This window comes from Carica papaya, chromosome 2 (genome assembly GCF_054855325.1).
Source record: "Carica papaya isolate Zhongbai chromosome 2, ASM5485532v1, whole genome shotgun sequence".
NCBI classification, from domain to species: Eukaryota; Viridiplantae; Streptophyta; class Magnoliopsida; order Brassicales; family Caricaceae; genus Carica; species Carica papaya.
Genome location: NC_142310.1, coordinates 12,181,813 through 12,206,649, shown reverse-complemented (window position 1 = coordinate 12,206,649; position 24,837 = coordinate 12,181,813). Strand labels below are relative to the sequence as shown.

Below are 24,837 nucleotides of genomic sequence, written 5' to 3'. Positions count from 1 at the left end.
TATAGACTAAATAAATAGTTCTTAAACAATACTAATGAGAAATGATTCCAAATTTGCTTGTGAGCCACTAATGAGCTGGTTTATTTATCTACCCATAAAAATTCAAGATATCACTTCTAAATCCAAATAAAAATGGGGAGAGTCTTATCTCTCAACTTTTTTTACCTAGTTCCTCTTAATAATGAATTTTACTTTTCTTCAAAAGATATTTATTTATTATTTTCTTTTCTTGGTAGGCCGAGGGCTGGCCTCATGTCCAAATGTTTTAGTATGAGTAGTTCCCAACAATAGTGCCCGGCAAACGAGGGAGAGCTCGAGACTGAGCGGGAGAGACATGGACGGTCCTGCCGCCATTCGGTCGGAGGAAACTTTAAACCCTAATAACGGAGGACACAGAAAAGAAGAGGAGGCGAAGCCGAAGGTGGTGGTGATAATGGGTCCTACAGGGTCAGGCAAATCAAAACTAGCAATTGATCTAGCATCCCACTTTCCGATAGAAATCATCAACTCCGATTCCATGCAGGTCTACCGAGGCCTTGATGTTCTCACCAACAAGGTTCCCCTCCATGAGCAAAAGGGTTAGCATTAACACCCCTCCCTTTTCATCTCTCTATATGCATCTGTTTGCGTATGTATGTAGTAAAGATTAGTTTTAGTGAGCTCGAATGCATTTTGCAATGGGTCCTTTTATATGAATTTATAGGAGTCAAACATCATCTCTTGGGGACCGTAAGCCCAGACGTAGAGTTCACTGTCAAGGATTTCCGGAATGCTGCTATTCCTGTGAGTTTTGCCTCCTTTCATGCATTTTGCACTTTTCTTTTGTCACTTTTGTTGAAATTTTTTATTAGGATTGATCAATCCCCGTGAACACTCAGTTCGGTTTTTATTTCTTAGCTTATTAATGTAAAAACAATAGTGTTTTGATGTCTTAAGTTCACATTTAGGTTTCATATATAAAGTAGATGCTGTATTAAAGCCAAACATGCTAAGCTTCTTATTTAAGGCCTTTCCAGTCATGTTCAGAATTGTGAAGTTACAAAGAACTGCTTTGAACTTTTGTCTGCATCAATTACTAACCCTGTTATTCAGTTTGGGCTTATTTATTTATTTTCTGTTGTCTTAATTAGCATCATATATTTGTAAGTAAACTAGTTTTCTTTTTCAGAGAAAAAGATAAATAGAATGTATAAAAGGGCAACTTGGGGTGCAACCCATGTACAAAAGAGAACAAAGCTGGGTATATCTATGTGGACAACCCAGAAAGCCATGTACCTGTGAGATAACAATATGGAGAATCCTTTACTGCCCCTAACAATTTGACTTTCACTGGAAACAGCGATGATTTCATTTACCAACACTTTTTTGTCATCCACTTGGCCTGGTTGATTTTGTTGTTGGCTATTTTGTTGCCTAAACTGATTATTCAATGTATAGGTACTGTGATATATCTATATCAGTAAATGTTTCATGGTTCTCTTTTTATTTTTGTTTTGTCTTTCAATCCTATATGCAGCTTGTGTAAATCTGGAAATCTAGACATTTGAATTTATCTCACCTTTTGAGATTTCAAGACTCAACCTGTATTTATTTGGGAGTCTAGCATTTATCTCATTTTTATCATTTATACTTTTTCCTTTCATTATCACCGAGCACAATATGTCACATCATTATTTGTTGTACTTTTAAGTGCAGTCATGTATCTTTTATGAATTGTATTTTTCCTTATATTTTTTACTTAAGTGGGTCACTATGCTTTCAGCTAATCATGGACATATTCTCTCGCAACTGCTTGCCTGTCATTGTTGGGGGAACAAATTACTACATTCAGGTAATAAATTATTATATTTTCTCAATTTGAGTGAGGCTTTTTCTTTTTTCATCTACAATATATACTCGGGTTTGAGTTCTCTATGGTCCATGAACATTGTTTTTCCCAACTAACCAAATTGCACTTCTCGAAGCTTGAGAAGGATATTTCATGCTAGCTTGTTTGTGGTTGGTATACGTACAAAAGAGTCGGTAGACATTATTTGCATGGCCAAAGACCTTCAAGGTCTTAATTCTCCTTCATTTGAGAGTGAATGATTAGTAAGCCTTAGGTCTATACCATGAAACTAGACGTGTCTAACTCTATGGCATAGGAGTTCAGGAGGTTTATTGTTCCTTTTGGTTCAAATAACCCAGAAATTAGCAAGTTGCATTGATGAAATGACCCTTATGGTTTTTGTATGGATATTTTTTTTGTTTGAACTAGTTATCTGTTATTGTTCCTTTTGGTTTAGATAACCCAGAAATTAGCAAGTTGCATTGATGAAATGGCCCTTATGTTTTTTGAATGGATATTTTTTTTTGTTTGAACTGGTTATCTGTTATTCTAACGTGTTTTAGAATCACAGGCTGAGATGGAAATTTAGGGTTTATGGCTTGTTAGAGAGAACCCAAAGATCTCTATGGTTAGGGTACTCTATAACCCATTTTTAATTAATTGTTCTAAGAGATTCTATTCATGCCAATTGTTTATATATTTATAGATGGTGTCACGAACCTGATCCATAGTTCAGATCTGGAAGAAAGTGAGAGAGAGAGAGAAAGCCAAGAAAGAGTCGGCAATATTTGTGAGAAAAAATATATTCTAATTTCAATAATTTTTGGATGATTCTCTTTGAATACATGCTATATATAGACTACAAAAGTAGAAAGTTGTAACCGCTTGAACAACGGAATGATGATCGGGTAAAGGTCCCGATCTTCGTCTTTGTTTTATGTTTTTTTGTTTCTCCATTCATCCAATCCTGAGCCTAATTTGTTATAATGGAAAAGAAAAAACTATCCTTGTACAATCTTTACCTTTTTTACCGTGCATGTTAATTCTTATTTCCCAATTTACCTCTGGTTCCATAGAATATCCTCCTCTTGAGCATCTACCTTATCCCCAAGGTTGAGATCCAACTCCCAAATATTTGGTGACAAAGATCTAGTTAGCCTTTGATATATATATATATATATATATATATACTCTAAGCGTGGGCTTCTTCCCTCCCCTGCCTCCTCCCCCCCCCCAATTCTGTGGCAGAACTGTAATAAACAAAATCATCATCCATGTAAGTTGCTCCATCTCTCGCTGTCCCAGTGACATCTTCTCATATGTGCTGGATCCATTTTCACCATATAGGAGCCTAAGTGATGTGAGCAAGGAAAGGAAAAAGAATTTCTTCTTAAAAAGAGAATCAGCCAAGGGGTGAATTTCCTTCCTAAACAGCATAGGAAATCAAGAGAAAGAAGAAAACAAATCTCATATCTTAATGGGAGATTGAATCTCATGGATTTTGAGAGATTATGGGAGCAATTAATTCTTTCCCAAACTTGTCATAATCTTCCTTATTTCTCCCTCAACCATCTCTACAATTAATTAAGATCTTCTCTATTTAAAAAGAAAGATCATATCTATCATATTTTAGTAAACAATTCTTTTAATTGTTGTAAGTTTTCTATTCTATTTTACATTTATTTTTCTATGTAACTTTGCCATTAATTTAGGAGATTGTTTTTCTTATTATTTACATGACCTACACTATAAATAAGTTATCAATTCACAGTTGTAATAATTGAAGTTTTGATAATAATAAAAATACAAAGTCTAGTTTCAACTAGTGAAGTTTTCTTCAATCTTCTTGTTGAGTAGAGAATTAGTGTTTACTTATTAAAGTAACTTGTAGTTATTTTATCAATTTCTTTCTTGAATTAATTTTAGGTTATCAAGGTTTTTCTTGTAGCATTCTAATTAATTCATTTTTCATTCCCCTATTGAGTGCAGGTCAATTAAGGAGGGTTCACTTAAGTATTTTAAGTTTCTGATTACTGATGTATATGCGGGGTTTTGGATTCTACTGTTGATTCCGAGTTCCGCATCATTTAGTGTCAGAGTTTAGGCTCAATGGAAATCTTACTATTTTGCATCTTTTATCCTTGCATATTTTTTTTATTCTTCATATTTAAAAAAAAATACTTTGCATCATTTCTTACATAAAAAAAAATTCATATCCGTATTGTGTTTCGTGCACTTTAGGTTTTTTTTTTTTATTGTGTTTTTGTTCCATTGCATTTTTAAGTAGATAATTGCACCATAGTTATGTAGTATCATATATAAAACACACACTATCTTCATCTGTGTGTTTAAATTGTTATTTTTAGAATTGTTGTACCACTTTCTTTCCCTAAGATTTTTTGAAGTGTCGTAAACAAAACTTGATTATCTTGATTTAAGCAAATTCAATTCTAACATTCAATTTGAAGGAAGGAAGTTGAGTAAAATATAAAGAGTGAAACACGTGAGAGAGTGTTATTTTCATTACTAACAATTCCTTGCAGATTTTCAATGACCTTATACAACATCACATCCGATGACATTTTCTCAAATAAAGTAGAATTGGTGAAACCCTGATATAAGAAGTGTCTGATTCGAGGACGAATCGTTTTTTAAGAGGGAGAGGATGATGTGAGCAAGGAAAAGGAAAATAATTTCTTCTTAAATGGAGAATCAGCCAAGGGATAAATTTTCTTACTAAACCGCATAGGAAATCAATAGAAAGAAGGCATGGGAGATTGAATCTCATGGATTTTAGAAAATTATGGGAACAATTAATCCTTTCCCAAGCTGATCATAATCTTCCTTAATTCTTCCTCAATCATCTCCATAATTAATTAAAATATTCTCTTTTTAAAAAGGGAGATCATTATTACCCTATTTTAGAAAACAATCATTTTAATTGTTGCTTCCTATTTTATTTTAGATTTATTTTCCTATGTAATTTTATCATTAAGTTAGAAGATTGTTTTCCTTTTTATTCACATGATCTACACTATAAATAGACCATTAATTCATACTTGTAATAATTGAAGTTTTGAGATTAATAAAATTACAAAGTTTTAGTTTCAACTAGTGAGGTTTTCTTCAAACTTCTTGTTGAGTGGGGAATTGGTGTTTTACTTATCAAAATAATTTGCGGCCTTTTCATCAATTTCTCTCTTGAATCAATTTTAACTTATCAAGGTTTTCTTTATAGCGTTCAATTAATTCATTTATTTTTATTATTTTGGTTTTCACTCTCTTGTTAAGTGCGGGTCAAGTAGGTAGGGTTTACTTAGGGTTTTAAGTTTTTGATTACTGATGTATATGCGGAATTTTGGATTTCATTGTTGATCGTGGGTTTCGCATCACTAAGTCAAGTCCTTAACCTCATGGACCAATTCATCGAAAATCCTTTCCTTGTAGCCTCACGTGGAATGAGAGCTGGACTTTGCTGAGGCTGGGAAGCCAAGGTCTCTGAGCTGTCGATCTAGAATGATGCCTCCACCTTGTTCATTTCACAGATCTTTGTATACTGAATAAGGAATATGTAGAGCTTTTTGAGGTTCGGTTTAAGCAAAGGCTTGTTCTTTTTTTCATCATCTTCTTCTTCATCGATTTCTCCTTCTCTGTTTTCTTCCTCATTTTCTTCTTCATCAATTTCTCCTTCCTTGTATTCCTCTTCATCTTCTTTTTCATCAATTTCTCCCTCTTCATATTCCTCTTTGTCTTCTTCTTCCACTTCTTCTTCTTCATCAAAGGGGTCTGAACCACTTCGGTTCAATGAACCAGTCTAGTTTAAACCGGATTCGGTCTACCCCATGTTTTCTTCGACCGATTCATACCTTCTTGTATCGCAATCTCATCTTTATGAAGGATGTTCTTTTTCTGGCAAAGCAGATCTGGAAGATGAAGACCCCTCCTAAAGTTACTTTCTTTGCTTGGCAAGCGAGTAAGAATAAGTTGAAGAGGAGAGGTATAATCATGGTTAAATAGATGCTTATTGGGTAAAATGTAGGAGGAACCTTGCAATCACATCTTTCTTTGGTGCCCTGTGGTTTTTAATATTTGGACCATGGTGTGTAGCCTTTTGGGAATTAACTAGGTAATGGTGGGTCGATTAGGGATGAGTTGTGTGCTTGGGCGGGCTTGTGTGATTAGGGATGATTAGGGATTCCTCTTCCTATCTTTTGGGTTGTGTGGAATGAGAGAAATGCTAGAGCTTTTGAGAATATTGAGTCGGAGATAGGTAATATTAGAGAGATGGATCCACGTTTTTAGTTCTATGCTTTTGGGTTATGACATTAATTGGATGGATGATTTTGGAAATGTCATTGATCACCTTATCGATTTGTAAATAATATGTATACAGGTTGTACCCCTTTGGTACCAATGTGAATTCTATATTTTTATACTTTTATTTCAAAAAAAAAAAAAGAAAAATGGAGGTCGGTTAGTGGTGGGGATGTTCTGCGGTTGTCTTGGTTCCCTCTTCAAGTTAATCTGGTGGTCATGGTCCTGTTGGAAGGGGGAAGACCTATAGTTGGCGCATATATGGGTTCAGATTTTGCTAAGACCCATTCCACATCTAGCTGTCTATTAGACTTAAGAGAACTGTAGTTAATTGTAATAGAATAGGAGGATGGATGCCTGAATACCTCTCAATTTAACTTGGGATCCATGCTAGAAGAAAGACATTTGTCGTAGAAAAAATTCTAATAAATGGAGATCAATGGCTGCAGCCAGTTGACCAACGAGAATAACTTGTAAACTATGCAGTGGTAGGACATAAAGGTGCAAGCAGAATTGATATCTGTCGAAGACCAAGGAAATCTTTCAAGAAGTCTCCACCCATGCTTTGCACTCATTCACGATTGGCTAGTAGGTCTTGTAGCTGTTTTTGGCCTCAATACGTGTACTTAATTGGCCAAGTTTGTGTCTATGAAGTAGTAATTACTGTTAGAGTTTATCGAGATCATCAGATACTTTCCTGTTGGTGCCGTCTGTATCCTCATGGGCTGGGCTTGGGATATCTACGTGATTGCATGGTGTGATGTTTTGGATCATTGATGTCCTCCTTTAAAATCTATATCCTCTTGTAGCTCTACCAAAAACAGTTGCTTATAAATGCATTGTGCTTATGGTTCATCGAAATTGAACATAAGGCCTTTCTGGTGCTTGCCGTCCATCTCTATGCATCTCAATCCTTTAGCAAATTGTGGCTTAGCTCTGTTAGGCTTAATTGTCCTCTCTTCTTTTGTCGCTGCATCTCTCTTATACTCTAGCTAGGCTCGTGGCAGTTATAATGTCGTGGGATGTTTTAGTTCCACTTCACAACAATAGTGTTCTGCAAACCACTAAGAAAAATCTCTTGATTCTTGTTTAAATGTGAGCAAAGAAGCACGTGCAAACAATTGCTCAAACATTAATACTCCTTTATTGTCTCAGTTTGACACGGTTTGATGAGCTCATCCTGTTTGTTGCTATTGCCGGGGAGCCTGAACTGGAGATTGCAATGTTGTTCAAAAATGCTCCCATGCCAAGATCGGACTCTAATTTTAGAAATAAAATGTGCGTCCCCTAGAAATGGAAGGATACTGAGCCTACTTTACCCTCCTTTTGTGTGCTTTGGTGTTGGAAAAGTGCTTTCAACGATTGAGACGTCCTAGTAGGTCAAGGTTTTCATCGAAGCACAGGAAACCCAAGTTGGCATACTATCCTACACGTGCTTCATTGTGTTGTCTTGCTAGAGCCATTGTGGTAGTATTGATTGCCTTTGAATGCCTTATGGCTTTTCAATTGGTTGGTTGAGAGATCCTTGGAGAGGACCTCAGTTTTTGTTGCAAATTCCTTCTGCCTCTGCTTGCACATAGTCTTGCTGAATTGAATCTTCATGAAGATTTTGAAGTGTTGTTGAAAAGCTTTGAAGTTTTCCATTAGAAGCTTGCTATAATACCAAGATGTTAGGAAAAACCTCAGACTAATTCCTATCACTGTCTTCTAGGTACTTTGGAAAGAGGGAAACAATCGTGCATTTGAAGACAAAGTAGCTGACTTTAGTATTATCACTAACAGTTGGTTTCATTTTTTTTACTCCACAGTTTTGGGACATAATATTGACTGTTTAGAAGATCTTGGTTTTGTGGAATCGACTTGTAAATAATTTTGTACATGGGTGGTGCCCCCTTGGCACCTTTACATCAATATATACAACACTTCTATTTCAAAAAAAAAAAAAAACCAAGATGTTAGAACCTTGTGCCTGGGGTCGTGTCATGGGGTGACTGAGCATGAAACCAAAGTTGGCATACTATCCTGCACATGTGCCTTGTTCTGTGCCTTGCTAGAACCAACAAATTTTTTGTCCTTATGGCAGCATTGGTTGCCTTTGAATGCATTATGGCTTTTCAATTGGTTGGTTGAGAGGTCCTTGGAGAGGACCTCAGTTTATGCTGCAAATTCCTTCTGCCTCTGCTTGCGCAAAGTCCTGCTAATCTTCATGAAGATTTCGAAGTGTTGTTGAAAAGCTGTAAAGTTTTCCATAAGAAGCTTGCTATAAGACCAAGAGGTCAGAACCTTGTGCCTGGGGTCGTGTCAGGGGGGGACTGAGCGTGAAGTTGCCTAACAAAGTTATTTGTGGATAAGTTTTGCACGTGATAAATTTCTTGAAGAAAGAGAGGCATTAATTCACTATCTCCTGGCTGACAACAGTCATAGGTTAGCCATCTGTGACATTAACTTTTCTTGTTCCAGAGTGTGGACTATAAATAATGACTATGGTTGGGCTGTGTCATGTGATCACTAGCTTCCGAATCTACATCCCAGCAACAAGGAGGTGAATTTAAGGCAGTAAAAGCATAAGGGGGACAAAGCACCTAGTTAACTGAGCCATTAAAGAGCACTAATGGGTTTAGCAAGGGAATGGAGATCTGTGAGTTTTCGAGTTCTCCTCTTGAGTTCTCCAAAAATGATGTTGTGGGATTAAATTTTTCTGACAGGATTCTTCCCTATTTGTGAAGATTCTCCCTCTTGGAGTGTGTTTTTCTTAAAATATTTGGGCCAAATTCCTTCTGTTTAAATGACTTAAGACTATTCTAATCTCCTTTTCTCATTTTTACAATTCAGCCATGGATTACACTTGAGTCCATTATGTTTTATAAGAAAGTTGAACTGGTTCTAAAACTATAAGAGAGTGTTTGAGATTGCTAAAATAACTATTCTTAAAGCAGTAAAGTACTTTAAGTTACTTCAAGTACATAAATTCTTATTTTTAAAAGTAAGTAGTTATGTGTTTGGATGAAGTGCTAATTGCAAAAAATAAACAGCTTTTTTTTGGTAAAAATAAATAATTGAGAATACATATTTCTTACAAGTATTATATAACTTGTATTATTATATGTATTGTTACTAGTTAAGTAAATTTCTTGGATAAAAAATAGAAACTTATGGAGTTGGAAATGAGGTGCTTACTTTATACATTCTTAAAGTCGTTTTTAAGAACTTAAATAAATATCTGTTTCTTATGTTACTGAACATAGAAATTTGATGCATGCATAGAGCTGCTTATAAGTAGGAAAAAAGCAAATATCAAACACCTCCAAAATTGATTAAAAAAAATTGTTTATAGATTATCACTTTTGATTCATCATCATATGACTACACGTCTGTTTCACATTCTATCTGTTAAGTTCATTGAGCTAAGTCTCTTCTTTGAGGAGCTTCTTAAATAAATATCTGTTTCTTATGTTACTGAACATAGAAATTTGATGCATGCGTAGAGCTGCTTATAAGTAGGAAAAAAGCAAATATCAAACACCTCCAAAATTGATTAAAAAAAATTGTTTATAGATTATCACTTTTGATTCATCATCATATGACTACACGTCTGTTTCACATTCTATCTGTTAAGTTCATTGAGTTAAGTCTCTTCTTTGAGGAGCTTCTTAAGAACTAATGGAATTCTCTTTCAATTTACTTCCCGTAGGTGGTACTTCTTCTGAAATCATCTTGATAATGTTCTTTTTTTTATTATATGCAGGCCCTTGTGAGTCAATTTCTTCTTGACGACTCAGCAGAAGAAATGGATGAAAGCTGTTTAAATCACCCTCCTGGTAGGTAAAAGCTACTGCTTCAAATATCCATGCGCAATTAACAGAGAATTGATTTCTTCACAGGTGATGTGCTTGAAAAGTTTGAGCCTGACTTTGCAAGAGACAGTTCCAACTATAACTATGGCCTACTTAAAGATATTGATCCAGTCGCGGCAAACAGAATTCATCCAAATAACCATAGAAAAGTAGGTTTTCAAATTCCCACTCACGATACATACTTGCCACTGAAGTCTGTAACCAAGTGTGCATCAGTGCACGTATAAGACCTTTTCTTTCTCCAGTTTTTTTTGGTTTTGTGATTAAATGAAGAAGTTTAGAATTGATATTTCTAGTTGGTAATAATTATGTCTATGATACTCTGGATTATTTTTGACGAAATACCAATGCAGTTGGGCCTTAAAATTAAATGCTTTATGGTATTAATTCGGTCTGTGCTGTGATGAATTGATGTTCAACATGTTTCTCGTTTTGATGGCATTGAAGTCGAAATTCTCTTGCTTATTGAATGCTTTTGAGAGATTAACTTTCATGATATAGTCCATCATTTGCCTCTTTTATACAATGGGACAATTAAGGTTCCAAAAGATTCCATGTAGCTTTGAAGGGTTCTGGGGGATCCCCTATCTCATTTGTTATTCTCTCTAGTTGGTTGTGTATGTCCTGTTTAGATGTTTGCTAGAGGGGTCTAGAGAGGCTTGCTAAGAGGTGTTTATGTGGGGAAGGAGAATGTTGAGGTCTTTATACTCGGTTTTCGATGATTCCGTTCTCTTTTTGTTCACAGATAAGAATTTTTCCTCACTGTCACTTTTTCATTTTTTGGAGGTGACTTAACTTGGGAATCAAGTTGCATAAAATTGGTCTAGCAGGTACAAACATTTAGGGAATAATGTTTTTAGCATTTAGCAAGTTTAGTCGGTTTCTATCTTGGAATGACCATTTTGCTTACCTAGGGGCATTACTAGGAGGTTATCCTCTTCTCTCTCTCTTTTGCAATCCCGTTATAGGAAGATTTACAAGTGTTTAGAGGGCTGGAAAGAGGCTTTATTTTCAAGGGGTAGGATAACTTTGTTGCAAGTGTATCTGTCTAGCATTCCCTAGTATTATATTTCTCACTTTAGAATTCCTATTGTTGTCGCTAATAGAATTGAGAAGATCAAGAGCATAGTTGCTAAAGATAATTTCCTGAAATTTTCCTTCTTTTTCATACATTTAGAGACACCAAATGGTGCTTATTTATAGAGGGATTACAACCATATTTTTCCAGCTGTATAGCCAGGTGTGATAACAGAAAAATGGAATCACACATCTCCTACCATACTGGAGATTCCCTTTACCCGAATAACAATAAGAAAAAAACAGAATGAAAAAACTAATAATTCTCTACACACCCCCTCAATTTAGTTTATATGTATATTAAGTAATCCTATATTGGATAAAATGTCATCAAATTGCTACCTTGGTAGTGCTTTAGTTAGGATGTCTGCAGTTTGTTTATTTGTAGGAATGTGCATAAGAGTTACAGTTCTATTTTCAATCTTTCTTTGATAAAATGGCTGTCTATCTCCACATGTTTGATTCTGTCATAGTGTACTGGGTTCTTTGCCATGCTAATGATTGATTGGTTGTTACACCATACCTTCATCGAAGCAGTAATGGGAGTCTTTAGCTCAAGTAGTATTCTTCTTAACCACACTCCCTCACATATTCTGCGGGCAATAGCACGAAACTCTAATTCAACACTACTGCGAGACACTACAGATTGCTTCTTGCTGCGGCAAGTAACTAGATTTCCCCAGATGTAGGTACAATAGCCAGAAATTGATCTTCTGTCAGTAATAGATCCTACCCAATCAATATCAGTAAATATTTCAATGTCCCTGTTCACCCATTTTTAGAAGAACAACTCTTGACCTGGTGTCTTCTTTAGATATTTCAGGATCCTGTGTATAGCCTTCATATGTGTCTCTGTCGGTTGATTCATGAATTAACTTACCGTGCTGACTGCAAAACTGATATCTGATCTTATGTGTGATAAATATATGAGTTTGCCCACCAGTTTTTGATACCTTTCTCTATCAGCCATCTCACCACAATTTTCGGATCCAAGTTTCAACGTTGAGTCCATGGGAGTGTTTACGGGTTTACAACTGAGCATACATGTTTCTTTCAAGAGGTCTAGTACATACTTTCACTGTGACATAAAGATTCCCTTCTTGGATCGTGCGAATTCCATACCCAAGAAATACTTGAGTGTTTCAAGATCTTTAATTTCAAATTCCTTGGCTAGAAATTTCTTAAGTTTCTGAATCTCCTCGATGTGATCCCTTGTGAGAATGATGTCATCAATATAAACAATCAAAATTGATTTCTTACCCGAGATACTATGCTTAATAAATAAGGTATGATCTGACTGGCATTGCTCATATCCAACTCGCTTTACTGCTTTTGTGAATCTCTCGAACCAAGCCCTTGTGGATTGCTTAAGTCCGTAGAGTGATTAATTAAGTTCGTACACCTTACGGATACTGTCGGCAACTTCAATACCTGGTGGGATATCCATGTATATTTTTTCTTCTAGATCACCATTTAGGAAGGCATTCTTTACATCTAATTGATGAAGAGACCAATCAAGATTCGAGGCAAGAGAGAGCAGTACCCGTATTGTGTTATGTTTGGCAACTGGATCGAAGGTCTCCTGGTAGTCTATCCCATATGATTTGGTAAAGCCTTTGGCTACAAGGCAAGCTTTGTACTGATTCACACTCACATCTGGATTATATTTTAATGGTAAACACCCATTTGCATCCAACCTTATATTTCCTTGGAGGTAGTTCAGTCAACTTTTTTCTCAATTGCTTCAATTTCTTCTTGAATGGCTGCCCTCCATTATGGCAGCTGAAGGGCTTCATCAATTGTTCTCAGTTCTGGAGGACTACTGTCTATCTTGCTTACAAATGCATGACACTTAGAAGATAAGTTTCCAAATGAGACAAAATCTTGAATAGGATGTCTAGTACACGTCCGAGTACCTTTCCTCAAAATAACAGGTAGATTAATGTCAGTAGTAGAGCTAGTGATAGAGATCTCATTACCTGTTGACTTTTGGACAGTTGGAGCTGAATTCAAATCATGGTAGGGCTTGGTTGACTACAGCACTTTCTCTTCTCGGGATTTGTTCCTTCTAGTATAGACACGTAACTTATTAACTGTAGGTAATGCACTTTCAGTTCTTGTGAGTGGTGTGCTTAAATTGGTGTTTCCTTGATCAGATTCAAGTGTGGATGAAGGTTGTGAGAGCTGTGGGTAGAGTGGTGGTGTATCATCCCACAATTGATATTCCTGAGTATGTTCCTTCCCCTGAATATCAATAGTGGGGTAAAAGGGTTGGTTTTCAAAAAAGGTTACATCAATTGTGTTGTAAAATTGACAGGCATCTGGAAAAAACAATTTGTATCCTTTTTTATTACAGGAGTATCCAACAAAGATGAATTTCAGTGCCCTTGGGTCGAGTTTTCCTCTAAGATGGGAGTGTATGTGAATAAAAGCTGTACATCTAAAGACCTTAAAAGGTATGGTGTTCAAAATATGAGAATCAGGAAATGCTTTTGAAAGAAGTTCATGAGGTGTTTGAAATTATAAAGTTCGGGAAGACATTCGATTTATCAAATAAGTGGCGGTGAGTATGGCTTCACCCCAAACATATTAGGAACATGGGTAGCAAACATAAGTGATCGGGTCACTTCAATAATATGCCTGTTTTTTCTTTCGGTAATACCATTTTGCTGAGGGGCGTAAACACAAGAACTTTGGTGAATAATCCCATGTTCTACAAGATATTTTCCAAGGATGGTTTCAAAATACTTGCATGCATTATCATATTTCAATACTTGTATAGTGGTATGAAACTGGTTTTGGATCATTGTATTGAATTTTTTGAATATAGTTGCAATTTCCGACTTTTCTTTTATGAGGAAAATCCAAATAATTCTATTATGATCATCAATAAATGATATAAACCACTTAGTTCTGGATACATTGGTGACCTTGAAAGATCCCCAGACATCATTGTGAATCAATGCAAATAGTTTTGAGAATTTATAAGGAAGACTCGGAAAAGAGATTCGAACATGTTTAGAAAACTGACAAACTTCACATTGAAATAACACAAGATTTTTATTTTTAAACAAAGAGGGAAACATTTTTCGTAGATACAAGAAATTAGGGGTGTCCTACACGATAATGTCATAACAAGATATCACTGTCATTATTGGACCGACTTACAGAAACTGAAGTTGCACATCCTACTTTTCGAGATTGTCTTCCAGAAGGTTCAGCTTGAAAGAGATATAGTCCCGAAATCATCTTAGCACTGCCAATCGTCTTCTCCAAGTTCAAGTCCTAAAATTCACACATGTTGGAAACAAAGTTAACCATACAATTCTGATCTCTGGAAAGCTTGCTCATTGATAACAAATTGCAGTCTAATTTTGGGACATATAAGACAGATCGTAAAGTCAAGTATGGTGACAACATAATAGAGCCGTGTCCAACTATTTGGGAGATTGACCCATCAACAATTTTAATTGTGAAGTATTCATTACACTGTAATTTTGGAATAAGGATACATTACCAGTCATATGGTCTGATGCCCCGGAGTCAACGATCTATGTCTGTCCACTTGTTGAGCAAGCTGTAAAACCACAAACATCAGGATTCTTACCTTTGTGGGCCACGGTTACATTAGCTAGATTAACTTTTGGAGAAAATATTTGCTGAAGGGCCTCAATCTGCTCAGAGCTGAATGGGCTTTTCTCTATAGCATTCCGTGGCACATCCTCTGCAGTTGATATCATCACAGCATTGCCTTGGTGCTCATCAAGCTTTTCGTGCTTCACTGGCCTTCGATCAGCGGGCTTTCCATGTAACCTCTAGCATTTTTCACGCACATAGCCAATTTTCTTGCAGAAATCGCACCAAGGTCGCCCTTTCTTTCCGCGTACGTCAACCCGAGTCGTGAGTGCAGAGGTGTTTTTCGGTCGTCGACAGTGAGCTCTGCACTTCACCCATCATCACTTTCTTCCTGCTTTCTTTCTGTCTTATTTCGGAAAATACTTCATGAATACTCGGAAGTGGTTTCATGCCCAAGACATGTCCGCAAACATCATCGAGATACCTATTCAGACCTAACAAAAATTTGAAGATTCTCTTACGTTCGGTGATAGCTTTAAACTCCTTCGCGTCATCTGGGCAGCTCTAGTGGTGTTCCTCAAACGTATCAAGCTGCTGTCAGCTACGAGACAAAGCATTGTAATATTGAGTTATAGTCAGCTCTCCTTGTCGCAAATCGTGGAGGGTCGATTCAATATCAAAGATATCAGAGATGTTGTCCTTGTTGGAATAAAACTCTCGCGACGACTCCCAGATTTCTTATGCGGTGTTGTAGAGGAGAAAGTTCTCCCTGATTTTAGGTGCCATCGAGTTCAATAACCACGACATCACGAGGCTGTTCTCTATGCTCCATACTCGGGCATTTGGGTCATCAGCAGGAGGCTGTGCTACAGCCCCCGTAATGTATTCGTCACGGCCCTTTCCACGGATGAATATCTGTACGGACGACGACCATTGAAGATAGTTATTCCCATTCAATCTATGAGCAGTGATGAATGAGGAAGACTGCTCAACCGGACTGTGGTTGAGGGACAAAGGAAGATAGAGGCCTGAAGAAATATCGGGCGGAGAGGATGAGGTTTCTCCATGGCCATTTTTCACTCTGGCTCGCTCGGGATAAAGGATATGGATTAGGAGAGCTCTGATACCATGAAGATAATTTCCTGAAATTTCCCTTCTTTTTCATACATTTACGGGCACCAAATGGTGTTGATTTATAAAGAGATTACAACTATATTTTTTCAGCTGTATAGTCAGGTGTAATAAGAAAAAAAATGGAATCACACATCTCCCAACATGCTGGAGATTTCCTTTACCCGAATAATAATAAAAAAATAGAATGAAAAAACTAATAATTCTCTACAGTTGCTAAATTGAGATTTGAATTAAATATTTAGAATCCAAAATTTAGATGAGAATTGTATATTGAATTGAATCATAAGATTCAAATATAGTTTATTAATCAAAAACTACTGTTATTTATATATATATTGTGTGAACTAAAGTAATTAAAAATAAAAGTTTTTAAGGAATTTAGACATGTATTATAAATGAGTAAAAAGTACTTGTTTCTCAAAGCAAATTTGTTCAAACATGTATGATATTCTTCCATGAGTATAATTTGTTTTTCAAAGTAACTAAAAATAATTCATATATCATCCTCAAAATTGTACTTAATAGCTAATAAACGTAAATAATCTAATATTTAATTGGATTTAGTGTTGACCAAAATTGACTGAATCACATAAATTGAATTGAATCATGTGATTGGCTCTTTATTCTTAATATTTGCTTAGATTGATGATGAATTGCAATTTAACGATATAATTCAGGTAATTTTTTCACTTAATCGAATTGAATCATAGGATTTAAATCTTGTAAAATTATAATGACAATGGTCATGAGAGACTTTCTTTGGTGTGGTATGGGTGAGGACGCAAGGGATCATCTTGTTAAGTGGGAAGTATGTTGCCTTTATGAGGAGGAATCAGGTGTCGAGGAATCTAGTGTCCTAAACCTTTTTTTGATGGGTAAGTGGCTTTGGCAGTTCCCATTTGAACCTAGTTTATTGCGGCATAGGTTGGTGAAGAGTAAGTTTGTGCTGCACCAGATGTCCAGAATGGTTCGGATGCCAAAGCTGGAATATCTATTTCTCATAGATGACCCTGGAAATCTATCGCACAAGTGTATGATTCTTTTCAATGACTTTGGAAATCTATTGCACAAGTGTATATATATTTTCATCCTTTCCTTCGGTTGGGAGTCGTTTCCTTTTTATGGAATGATCATTTGTTGCGAAAAGAGCCCCTTGCCTTGAGATATCCTCAGCTTTATAGTCTTATCACTATGTACCACTTCCTTTTTGAACCACCATGATGAGCTCATTTTTCTGAACCTTTTCCCTCTCAGAAGTCCTAATGATGGTGGATCATTAGAATTGATGTCCTTGATTACTTTGTTGGATTCATTTCTTTTCACTTGTACTCTTGATTACAAATTATGATCAATTAAATCTTTGAGGGCTTTTACTTGCAAACATCTTTTTTTTTTTGAGTTTCTTACCATTGTCCTACCATAAGCATTTTTGACTTTTTACCCTGTCTTTGAAGAGTGAGAGTTCCCTCGAAGATGAGTCTTAGTGTTTGGCGGTGATACTAAACAGGTCTGACCAATGACTTGCTTCAAACCCATAAATGCTGCATCTGGATGTTTGTTTATGTGCTTTGACAATCCAGAAGACAACAATCATTTGTTTCTTTGTTGTGGGATGGCTTGGAGGATTGGCACTAGATTATTTTCTTTTTGTGTTTCTTGGGTATTGTCCTTCCGACTTGAGGATCTTCATATCCATCTCTTTATGTAGTGTTGGATTGAGTAAGGATCAAAAGATGCTTTTGATAGGCCCTATAGTTTCTGGGTTATGGATCATTTGGTTGGAGACAAAACTGAGAATTTTTAGGAGTTGTTTGATGACATTTGGGAGACAACAGTTTCTTAAGCTTCCATTTGGGATAACTTTAACAGCTTATTAATTTTGTGCATTTATGTTGTGTTAATGTTCTTTTTTTTTTTTCTCTGATTATACCAATAGGAGGATGTCTTATTCTCCTTTTTTGTACTTTTTCCCTCTTCTCTTAATAAAGTTAGCGACTCTTTGGGGTAAAGCCCATAGTTTCTTTTGGGGAACTTCTTTGTCGACAATACAAAAGGATTGGATTGTTATCATGTATAAACAGTGCATTTACTTTGTTTCCTTTCCTTTTAGAGGGATAGGTTTTCCTTCTTTAGTTTGTTTTGTTTCCTCCCTTCTAAAGATATTTCTGCAGAAACAGAAGGGCAATTTGGGCATCGAGGGGGTGGAAACCGAACATCCCTGGTACCCAATGGATGAGAGTGGAAAGGAAAAGGGGAAGGAGCCCAGAGTTACAGAAGGGTTGGAGATGGATTGCTATTCGGAAGCGAGGAGAAAGGAAGATGAGGTAAAGGATGGTCTGTGCCGGATTACGGGATCCGGTCTATCTATGTTTTCTCTGGGGACCGAGGGGGTAGGAGGTGTTGGTGGGGGAGAGAGGGTCGAGGGTTACGCAACTTCATCGGGTGCGAAGGATGTGGGAAGCGACCTTGCTTTAATGGAGGTTGGGTTATTTGCGAAGGATAGCGGGGAGGCCTTGGTGGTGACCCCCATTCAGATTGTCAACCAGAAGGAGGCTTTGTTGGCAAGGGGAGATGAAGACTTGGCTGCTCACTACTCGGATTGGGTTCGGCGGAATCTTGTCAAGGTGAGTAAGATGTTTGGGATGGGTTTTGAGGATTTGGAACATAAGGTGTTGAGTTTATTGGCTGAACTTGAAAGCAGATTTATGGAAGCTGAAAAGGAAAAGAAAAAAGAAAAGAGGAGTAGAACAAAAAAGGGGGAGGGGGGCAGCAGAGAATTGAAGATGTTAGAATGGGCGTGGAATTATGAAGAGAAAAAAAGTAGGAAGAGAGGGGAATGGGAGATTTCTGATGTATTAAATTAATGATTGGTAAAACCATTTCCTATGACGTGAGGGGGATACATGAGGTTAAAAAGAGAGGGGTTATTAAAGGGTGTGCCTGAAGAGGTGGAAACCGGATGTTGTTCGTCTTCAAGAAACTAAATCGGAGGAGATAAATAAAAAGGTGATTAATTCTTTGGGTAGCTATGTGTTTGCTTCTAAATTGAAGACTCTAAAAAATGAAATTAAGAGATGGGCGAGGGTGGAGGAGGGTAGGCTTGAAACGATCTTAAAGGATAATCTTACTGAGTTGGAGGATTGTGACAGAAGGGAGATGGGTGGTATTTTGGGTGAGAACGGAAGGGTGAGGAGGGAGCATTTAAGGAAGGAAATAGCTGAGGTTATGCATTTGGAGGCAATCTCGCGGAGACAAAAGGTTAGGGAGAAATGGCTTAAAGAGGGGGATAGAAACACTTGGTACTTCCATTGCATGGCAAATTCTCATCAAAATAATAATTATGTGGAAGAATTATGGTGTAATGGTGAGGTGGTTAGTGGTAATGAAAATATGAGAAAGATGACAAGTCTGTTTTTTCAACAACTATATAAGGAAGAGGAGCAGAGAAGACCCAATCTTGATAATCTGCATTTCGAGATATTGTGTGATGAAAGTAGAGATGGGTTAGAAGAGCCATTCACTGAAGAGGAAATTAGAGGGTGTCTTGATGAGTGTAATGGGGATAAGGCGCTAGGCCCGGATGGTTTCAACATGAAATTCTAGCAAGTCTTTTGGGATGTAATAAAGAATGATGTGGTTGTTGTTTTCAATGATTTTCATAGTGCTGAGTCTTTTGTTAACTCTATCAATTCAACCTTCTTGGTTCATATTCCTAAGGTGGCTGAGTGCGAAAGATATTAAAGATTTCAGACCAATTCGTTTGGTGGGGAGTATCTACAAATTGATTTCTAAAGTTCTTGCAAAGAAACTCTCTAAGGTGCTGGGTGAGGTTATTGGTGAAAACCAAAACGCGTTTGTGGAGGATAGACAAATCCTTGATGCTGTAATAATTGCTAGCAAATTGTTGGATGAATTGGTTGGGCAAAAAAAAGAGGGTATTTTGTGTAAAATTGATATAGAAAAGGCGTATGATCATGTTTGTTGGGATTTTGTGGACTATATGCTTAGAAGAATGGGTTTTGGATGCAAATGGCGGACTTGGTTCATGAAATGTATTTCTACTACTTCATTTGCAGTCATGATTAATGGGGGCCCTTCCAAGTTCTTTAAAACTTCTAGAGGTCTTCGCCAAGGGGATCCGTTATCGCCATTACTTTTGCTCAATGTTATGGAGGCCTTTAGTAGACTCATGGAGAAGGCGGGGGAGTTAAAGTTATTGAATGGGGTGGCTGTGGGAAGGGGGGTGGAAAGTGTTGAGATCTCCCATCTTTTTTTCGCGGATGATACCCTTATTTTTTGTGAACCTTCTATCAATGCTATACTTCGCTTGAGATGCATACTTCTTTGCTTTCAAATGGCGTCTGATCTCAAAATAAATATGAGAAAAATGGAATTGGTTAGAATCGGTGATAGGAGGGATGAGGAGAGTTTGACGATGGCGTTGGGTTGTAAGACAACAACATTTTCTATTAAATATCTTGGTATTCCTCTTGAAGCAAAATTTAAAGATAGAAAAACTTGGGAGCCTATTTTGGAGTGTTGTGAAAAAAAAAGTTAGCGGGGTGGAAGAGAAATTTTCTTTCTAAATGGGGTAGACTTACTTTGATTAAAAGTACATTGGCCAATTTACCAATGTATTACCTCTCCATTTTAACCATTCCGGCTAGTATTGCAAAGAAACTTGAGAACATTCAATGCATATTTCTTTGGGGTGATGAGGAGGAGAATAGAAAATACCATTTAATTAGGTGGGAGGAGGTGAACTGTTGTGGGAGGGGGGGTTTGGTTTAAGGTCCATTAGAGCACTCAATAATGCTCTTCACGGAAAATGGCTATGGAGATATTTCATGGAGGAGGGGAGGCTGTGGAGGAGGGTCGTGCAAGTGAGGTGGGGGGCCTGGGAGAAGGAGAGGGGTAGGTGGGGTAGATTCAAACTGCATGGGAGGAGTTGTTGGAAGAAAGTCAGGGATGACAGCAATGTTTTCATGGGCTGTGGGGTGGCACCTTGGAAATGGTGAGGATATTAGTTTTTGGGAGGATGAATGGATGGGAAGTTTTAAACTCAAAGACCGTTTTAAAAGAATTTTTTAGATTGCTAGTGATAAGGAGGCGACGGTGAAGGACATGTACGAAAATATGGGGGAAGGGAAGACTTGGAATGTGAAAGTTACAAGGAACCTGCAGGACTGGGAAATTAATGAATATTGCAACTTGCTGTTGGCTTTGGGCAGCATGAAGGTGAAAGAAGCAAGGGATAAAAGAGTATGGAAGCCTGATGAGAAAAATGATTTTTCTGTGAAATCGATGTACAATCTTCTTGACACAAATGCTGGAAATATTATCATTTCAGCTCCCTTTAAACAAATCTGGAAAAGTGGGCTTCCTCCTAGGATGGTTTTTTTTTACGTGGAAAGCGGCTAACGAATGCATTTTGACCATTGATATGCTGAAAAGAAGAGATAATACCATGGTTAATGGATGCTGTATGTGCAAATCAGATGAGGAGACCTGCAACCATCTACTTTTGTGGTGCCCGATGACCTACAGCATTTGGTATACTGTTTTGGGTTTGCTGGGATTAATTTGGGTTATGACTGAAAGTGTGAGTAAAGAGTTGTGGGCGTGGACAGTGTATTGTAAGAAAAAAAAATATTTCTTCCTTATTCCACTAATTATTTTTTGGATTGTGCGGAAGGAAAGAAATGTAAGAGCTTTTGAGGGCATAGAGACTAATATTACAAAAATTAAAAATAAGTTGATCCATATTTTTGGTTCTATTTTGTTAGGTCATGATCTCATAGATTGGGATGATTTTTGTTTGGTCATGCGCCACTTAACAGATTTGTAATATATACTTCGTACATGGGCGGTACTTCCTTGGTATCTTTGTGAATAATATTTTTTGTCTTATATTTAAAAAAAAAAGGATATTTCTGCAGAAGAAAAAAAACAAAAGCTTTCAGGATTTCAGATTTGAGTTGTGTGGTAAAATGTGTTGTTGAACTGTGCTAGGTGTGAGTTGATTTCGAATGGTGAAGGTTCTGCTATTACTGGATTGAATTGCTAATATATGCTCCTTGTTCTGACACTTAAGAGTGCAAGTGAACATGTCCAAGAGCATTTTGTGGAATATTATAAATTTTTGTGATATTTCTAGTGTTGTTTTTGGAGTTATACAGATTTGTTGAATGTTTTGCAGATTAATCAATACCTAGGTTTATACGCTCGCTCCGGTGTTCTCCCTAGCAAGCTTTACCAAGGAAAAGATTTGGAGGTTGGTTGTTAATGTTGATTGAAGTCTATGTTGAAATGTTACATGATAATAGTGTCATTAACATTTAAATCAATCTTCTTTGATCAAGAGAGATGGGGCCAAGAGATAATTATTTTTCTTGTGACAGGGCAGAACTGGGGCCAAGTACATAATTTTAGATTCAATTGCTGTTTCATATGTGTTGATGCTGCCACTCCTGTACTGGACCATTATGTGGAACAAAGAGTAGACTGCATGATAGATTCTGGATTACTTAATGAAGTCTATGACATTTACAATCTAAATGCGGATTATACAAAAGGTCTACGGCAGGCAATTGGTGTTAGGGAATTTGAAAACTTTCTTGAATTTTACCTCTCCAACAGCAGCAGCAACAAGCCAGTGGATTCTAATGACGATTCTATGTTCCAGATCCCAAAGGACAACGGTGACAAGGTGTTGAAAGAGAAAATGAGGGCCATCCTGAATTCCCCAAGAGATAATAAACAAAAAATTCTGTTGGAAGAAGCAATTAACAAAGTTAAATTGAATACTAGAAGGCTAGTTCATCGTCAGGTAAGTGCATGCTTATGTTTTCCCATCACTGGGTTAGGGACGTGTTATCTTTGTTTTCTTGCTTGTCCTTTCAGAAAAAAAGAAGTATTTAATTTTTTATATTAGATGGCTAAAATATTGGCTGTCTCTCTAAAAAGAACTGGGAACTCTAATGGTTTATGATCCTCTAAACCATCTTTAATCAACTCACTGAGGTTCATAGAGTTATTATTTATTGAAATCTTGGGTTTTTAATATGTTCTGTCGCAATAATCGTTGTATGTCTCCTTCCATATAACTGAGTCTTGGTGGATATTTTCAACTCAGTTTCTAGTTCTTCTAGGCTTAGAGATGACGAGTTCAAAGCTTGTGTATTTTGTTTAAAGATAATTCTCTCCTCAAGGGAGATCTTGGTGGCCCTCTTAGATAGTTTGGCTGTTCATTTTTTGGAAGTTTACTTTCTCCTTATTCCTTCATAGGTGGCATTCCCCTGGTGCATTTGTTTATATTTCTTCTGAAATAATAACTTCCTACCATTTAATTATTTGCTGCTCTTCACCATATGTTTAAATAGCAAGAACGATATATTACTAACATTGGGCCCTTGAATAGCATCACCTTTAATTATGCCACTGGCTGATTCTTCCTTGTCTGAAACCGTGAAGCCCAATTGTATTGCAGAAGAGGAGGGTCAATCGACTGCAAACATTTTTTGGTTGGAACATACATTATGTTGATGCTACAGAATACGTATCACGTATGCCTTCTGTGGTCAGCATATTCTTTGACATGTGAAAATTTCTTCTAGGCTCTAGTACGAGCGAAGATAACCTTTCAAAATTGTTCCAGGCAAATCTGATGAATCATGGGTTGCACAAGTGGTTGAACCTGCTGTGATGATCATCAAATCTTTCTTGAATGAGAACTTAAGATCAGTATTTGACTTGGAGGCACCAAATAGTGCAGTGGTGGAACCAGTACAAAGAGATTTATGGACTCAGTACGTTTGCCAGGTGAGCAAAATCTGAGAGGCCTTGGTAAACAATCTGTTTGATTTTCCTTTTCACTTCCATTTTTGTCGGTTCTTAGTTGTTGTCAAGCTTTTAGCTGGTTGTTTATATGAAGATCCTGGAATTAAATTTGTTTTGCTTATTGTTTGATAGGCTTGTGGGGGTAAGATCCTAAGAGGATCACATGAGTGGGAAGAACACAAACGGGGACACAGGCACCGGAAGAGGATTTCTCGGCTGAAGAAGGCTCAGGCTCAGGGTGTGCGCTCTGCAGAGTAATAGCTGCAACCTGACCAATAAAGATCAACTCTATTGAGGAGCATCAACATGGTCTCCGATGCTAAGAGTCTTGGAGATGAAGTTTGAATGTCATTAGGGTTTACATGGATGCCTGAGGTACTTAGATAGTTCTGTAACTTGAGGCCAACTTCATCGTTGTATGGATGCAATGAGAGACATACCGGAGGTAGGTACGTGATCGGTTTTTAGCATCTGATCTTTGATTTATAGTATTCTTGAAATATACATTCAAGAAAAGTTAATTTTGTTAATATTTGAGATAATAAGCTACATTTAGTGGTGCATATCAGTAGAAAATTGGATTAAACTGAAGATCTTGAAACCGAATTAAGAAAAAAATAAATGCCAAAACTAGAACCCAAAGTTGGTTCAGTTGGTTAAAATCCAAGTATGGACATAGTTTGATGCACAATCACATGTAATGTTACAGGCCTATTATCAAGTATGAACTTAGCCTGGACACATTATTTCACCTATATTTTTCTTTTAAAAAAATTAAAAAATATATGTATGTACGTTGTATAAAATAAATATTAAATATTCCTTAATTTTTAAAAGACAAAAAAGCAATACAAACGGTGATATACTATATTATTTTTAAAAAAAATCAAAATAAAAAAAAGTTTTAAATTACAATTAAGTGTTTAAAATAAAACATTAAACTAAAAATTTAAGTTAAATTTACGAAGAATATCGAGTCAGCATATAAGTTTAAAATTGTTATATCGTGAAGATCAGTCCGAGCTGAGAGCTTAAATAAAAGAAATTCAAAATTAAAATTAAAAAGAGTCGTACATTTATCCAAAAAAAAAAAAGTGTTTAAAATAAAATATTAAAATAAATTTATGAAGAATATATTAATATTATTATCTGAGTTGGGTCTAAATTAAATATAAAAATAAAAAAAAGGACAATCCAAGCCTGTCCCAATTTTTG

The 24,837-nt window shown here is 36.6% G+C and overlaps 1 protein-coding gene across 3 annotated transcripts; it reads left to right on the top strand.

Moving 5' to 3' along the window:
* Nucleotides 1-219: 219 nt before the first annotated feature.
* Nucleotides 220-24,152, top strand: IPT2 (tRNAisopentenyltransferase 2). Of its 3 annotated transcripts, none has more exons than XR_015816991.1 (10): nucleotides 220-578; nucleotides 704-783; nucleotides 1,763-1,831; nucleotides 9,888-9,960; nucleotides 10,024-10,145; nucleotides 21,983-22,057; nucleotides 22,190-22,612; nucleotides 23,273-23,362; nucleotides 23,441-23,604; nucleotides 23,755-24,152. XR_015816991.1 is itself a non-coding variant. In XM_088213348.1 (10 exons), exons 1-10 carry the CDS (start codon nucleotides 335-337, stop codon nucleotides 23,878-23,880), a joined length of 1,173 nt encoding a protein of 390 aa, XP_088069474.1. In that variant the 5' UTR covers nucleotides 222-334; the 3' UTR covers nucleotides 23,881-24,152. The 3 variants fall into 3 exon arrangements, 2 of the variants coding, with proteins under 2 accessions (XP_088069474.1, XP_088069473.1); XM_088213348.1 differs by having other exon boundaries at nucleotides 222-578; nucleotides 22,469-22,612; nucleotides 23,273-23,348; XM_088213347.1 differs by having other exon boundaries at nucleotides 222-578; nucleotides 23,273-23,348.
* Nucleotides 24,153-24,837: the final 685 nt, after the last annotated feature.

Coding starts and splice junctions, on each gene's coding strand:
- IPT2 (XM_088213347.1), top strand. CDS start 335: ATGGACGGTCCTGCCGCCATTCGGTCGGAGGAAACTTTAAACCCTAAT. Junction 10,146..21,982: donor ATCCAAATAACCATAGAAAA/GTAGGTTTTCAA, acceptor AATGTTTTGCAG/ATTAATCAATACCTAGGTTT. Junction 22,613..23,272: donor GAAGGCTAGTTCATCGTCAG/GTAAGTGCATGC, acceptor ATTGTATTGCAG/AAGAGGAGGGTCAATCGACT.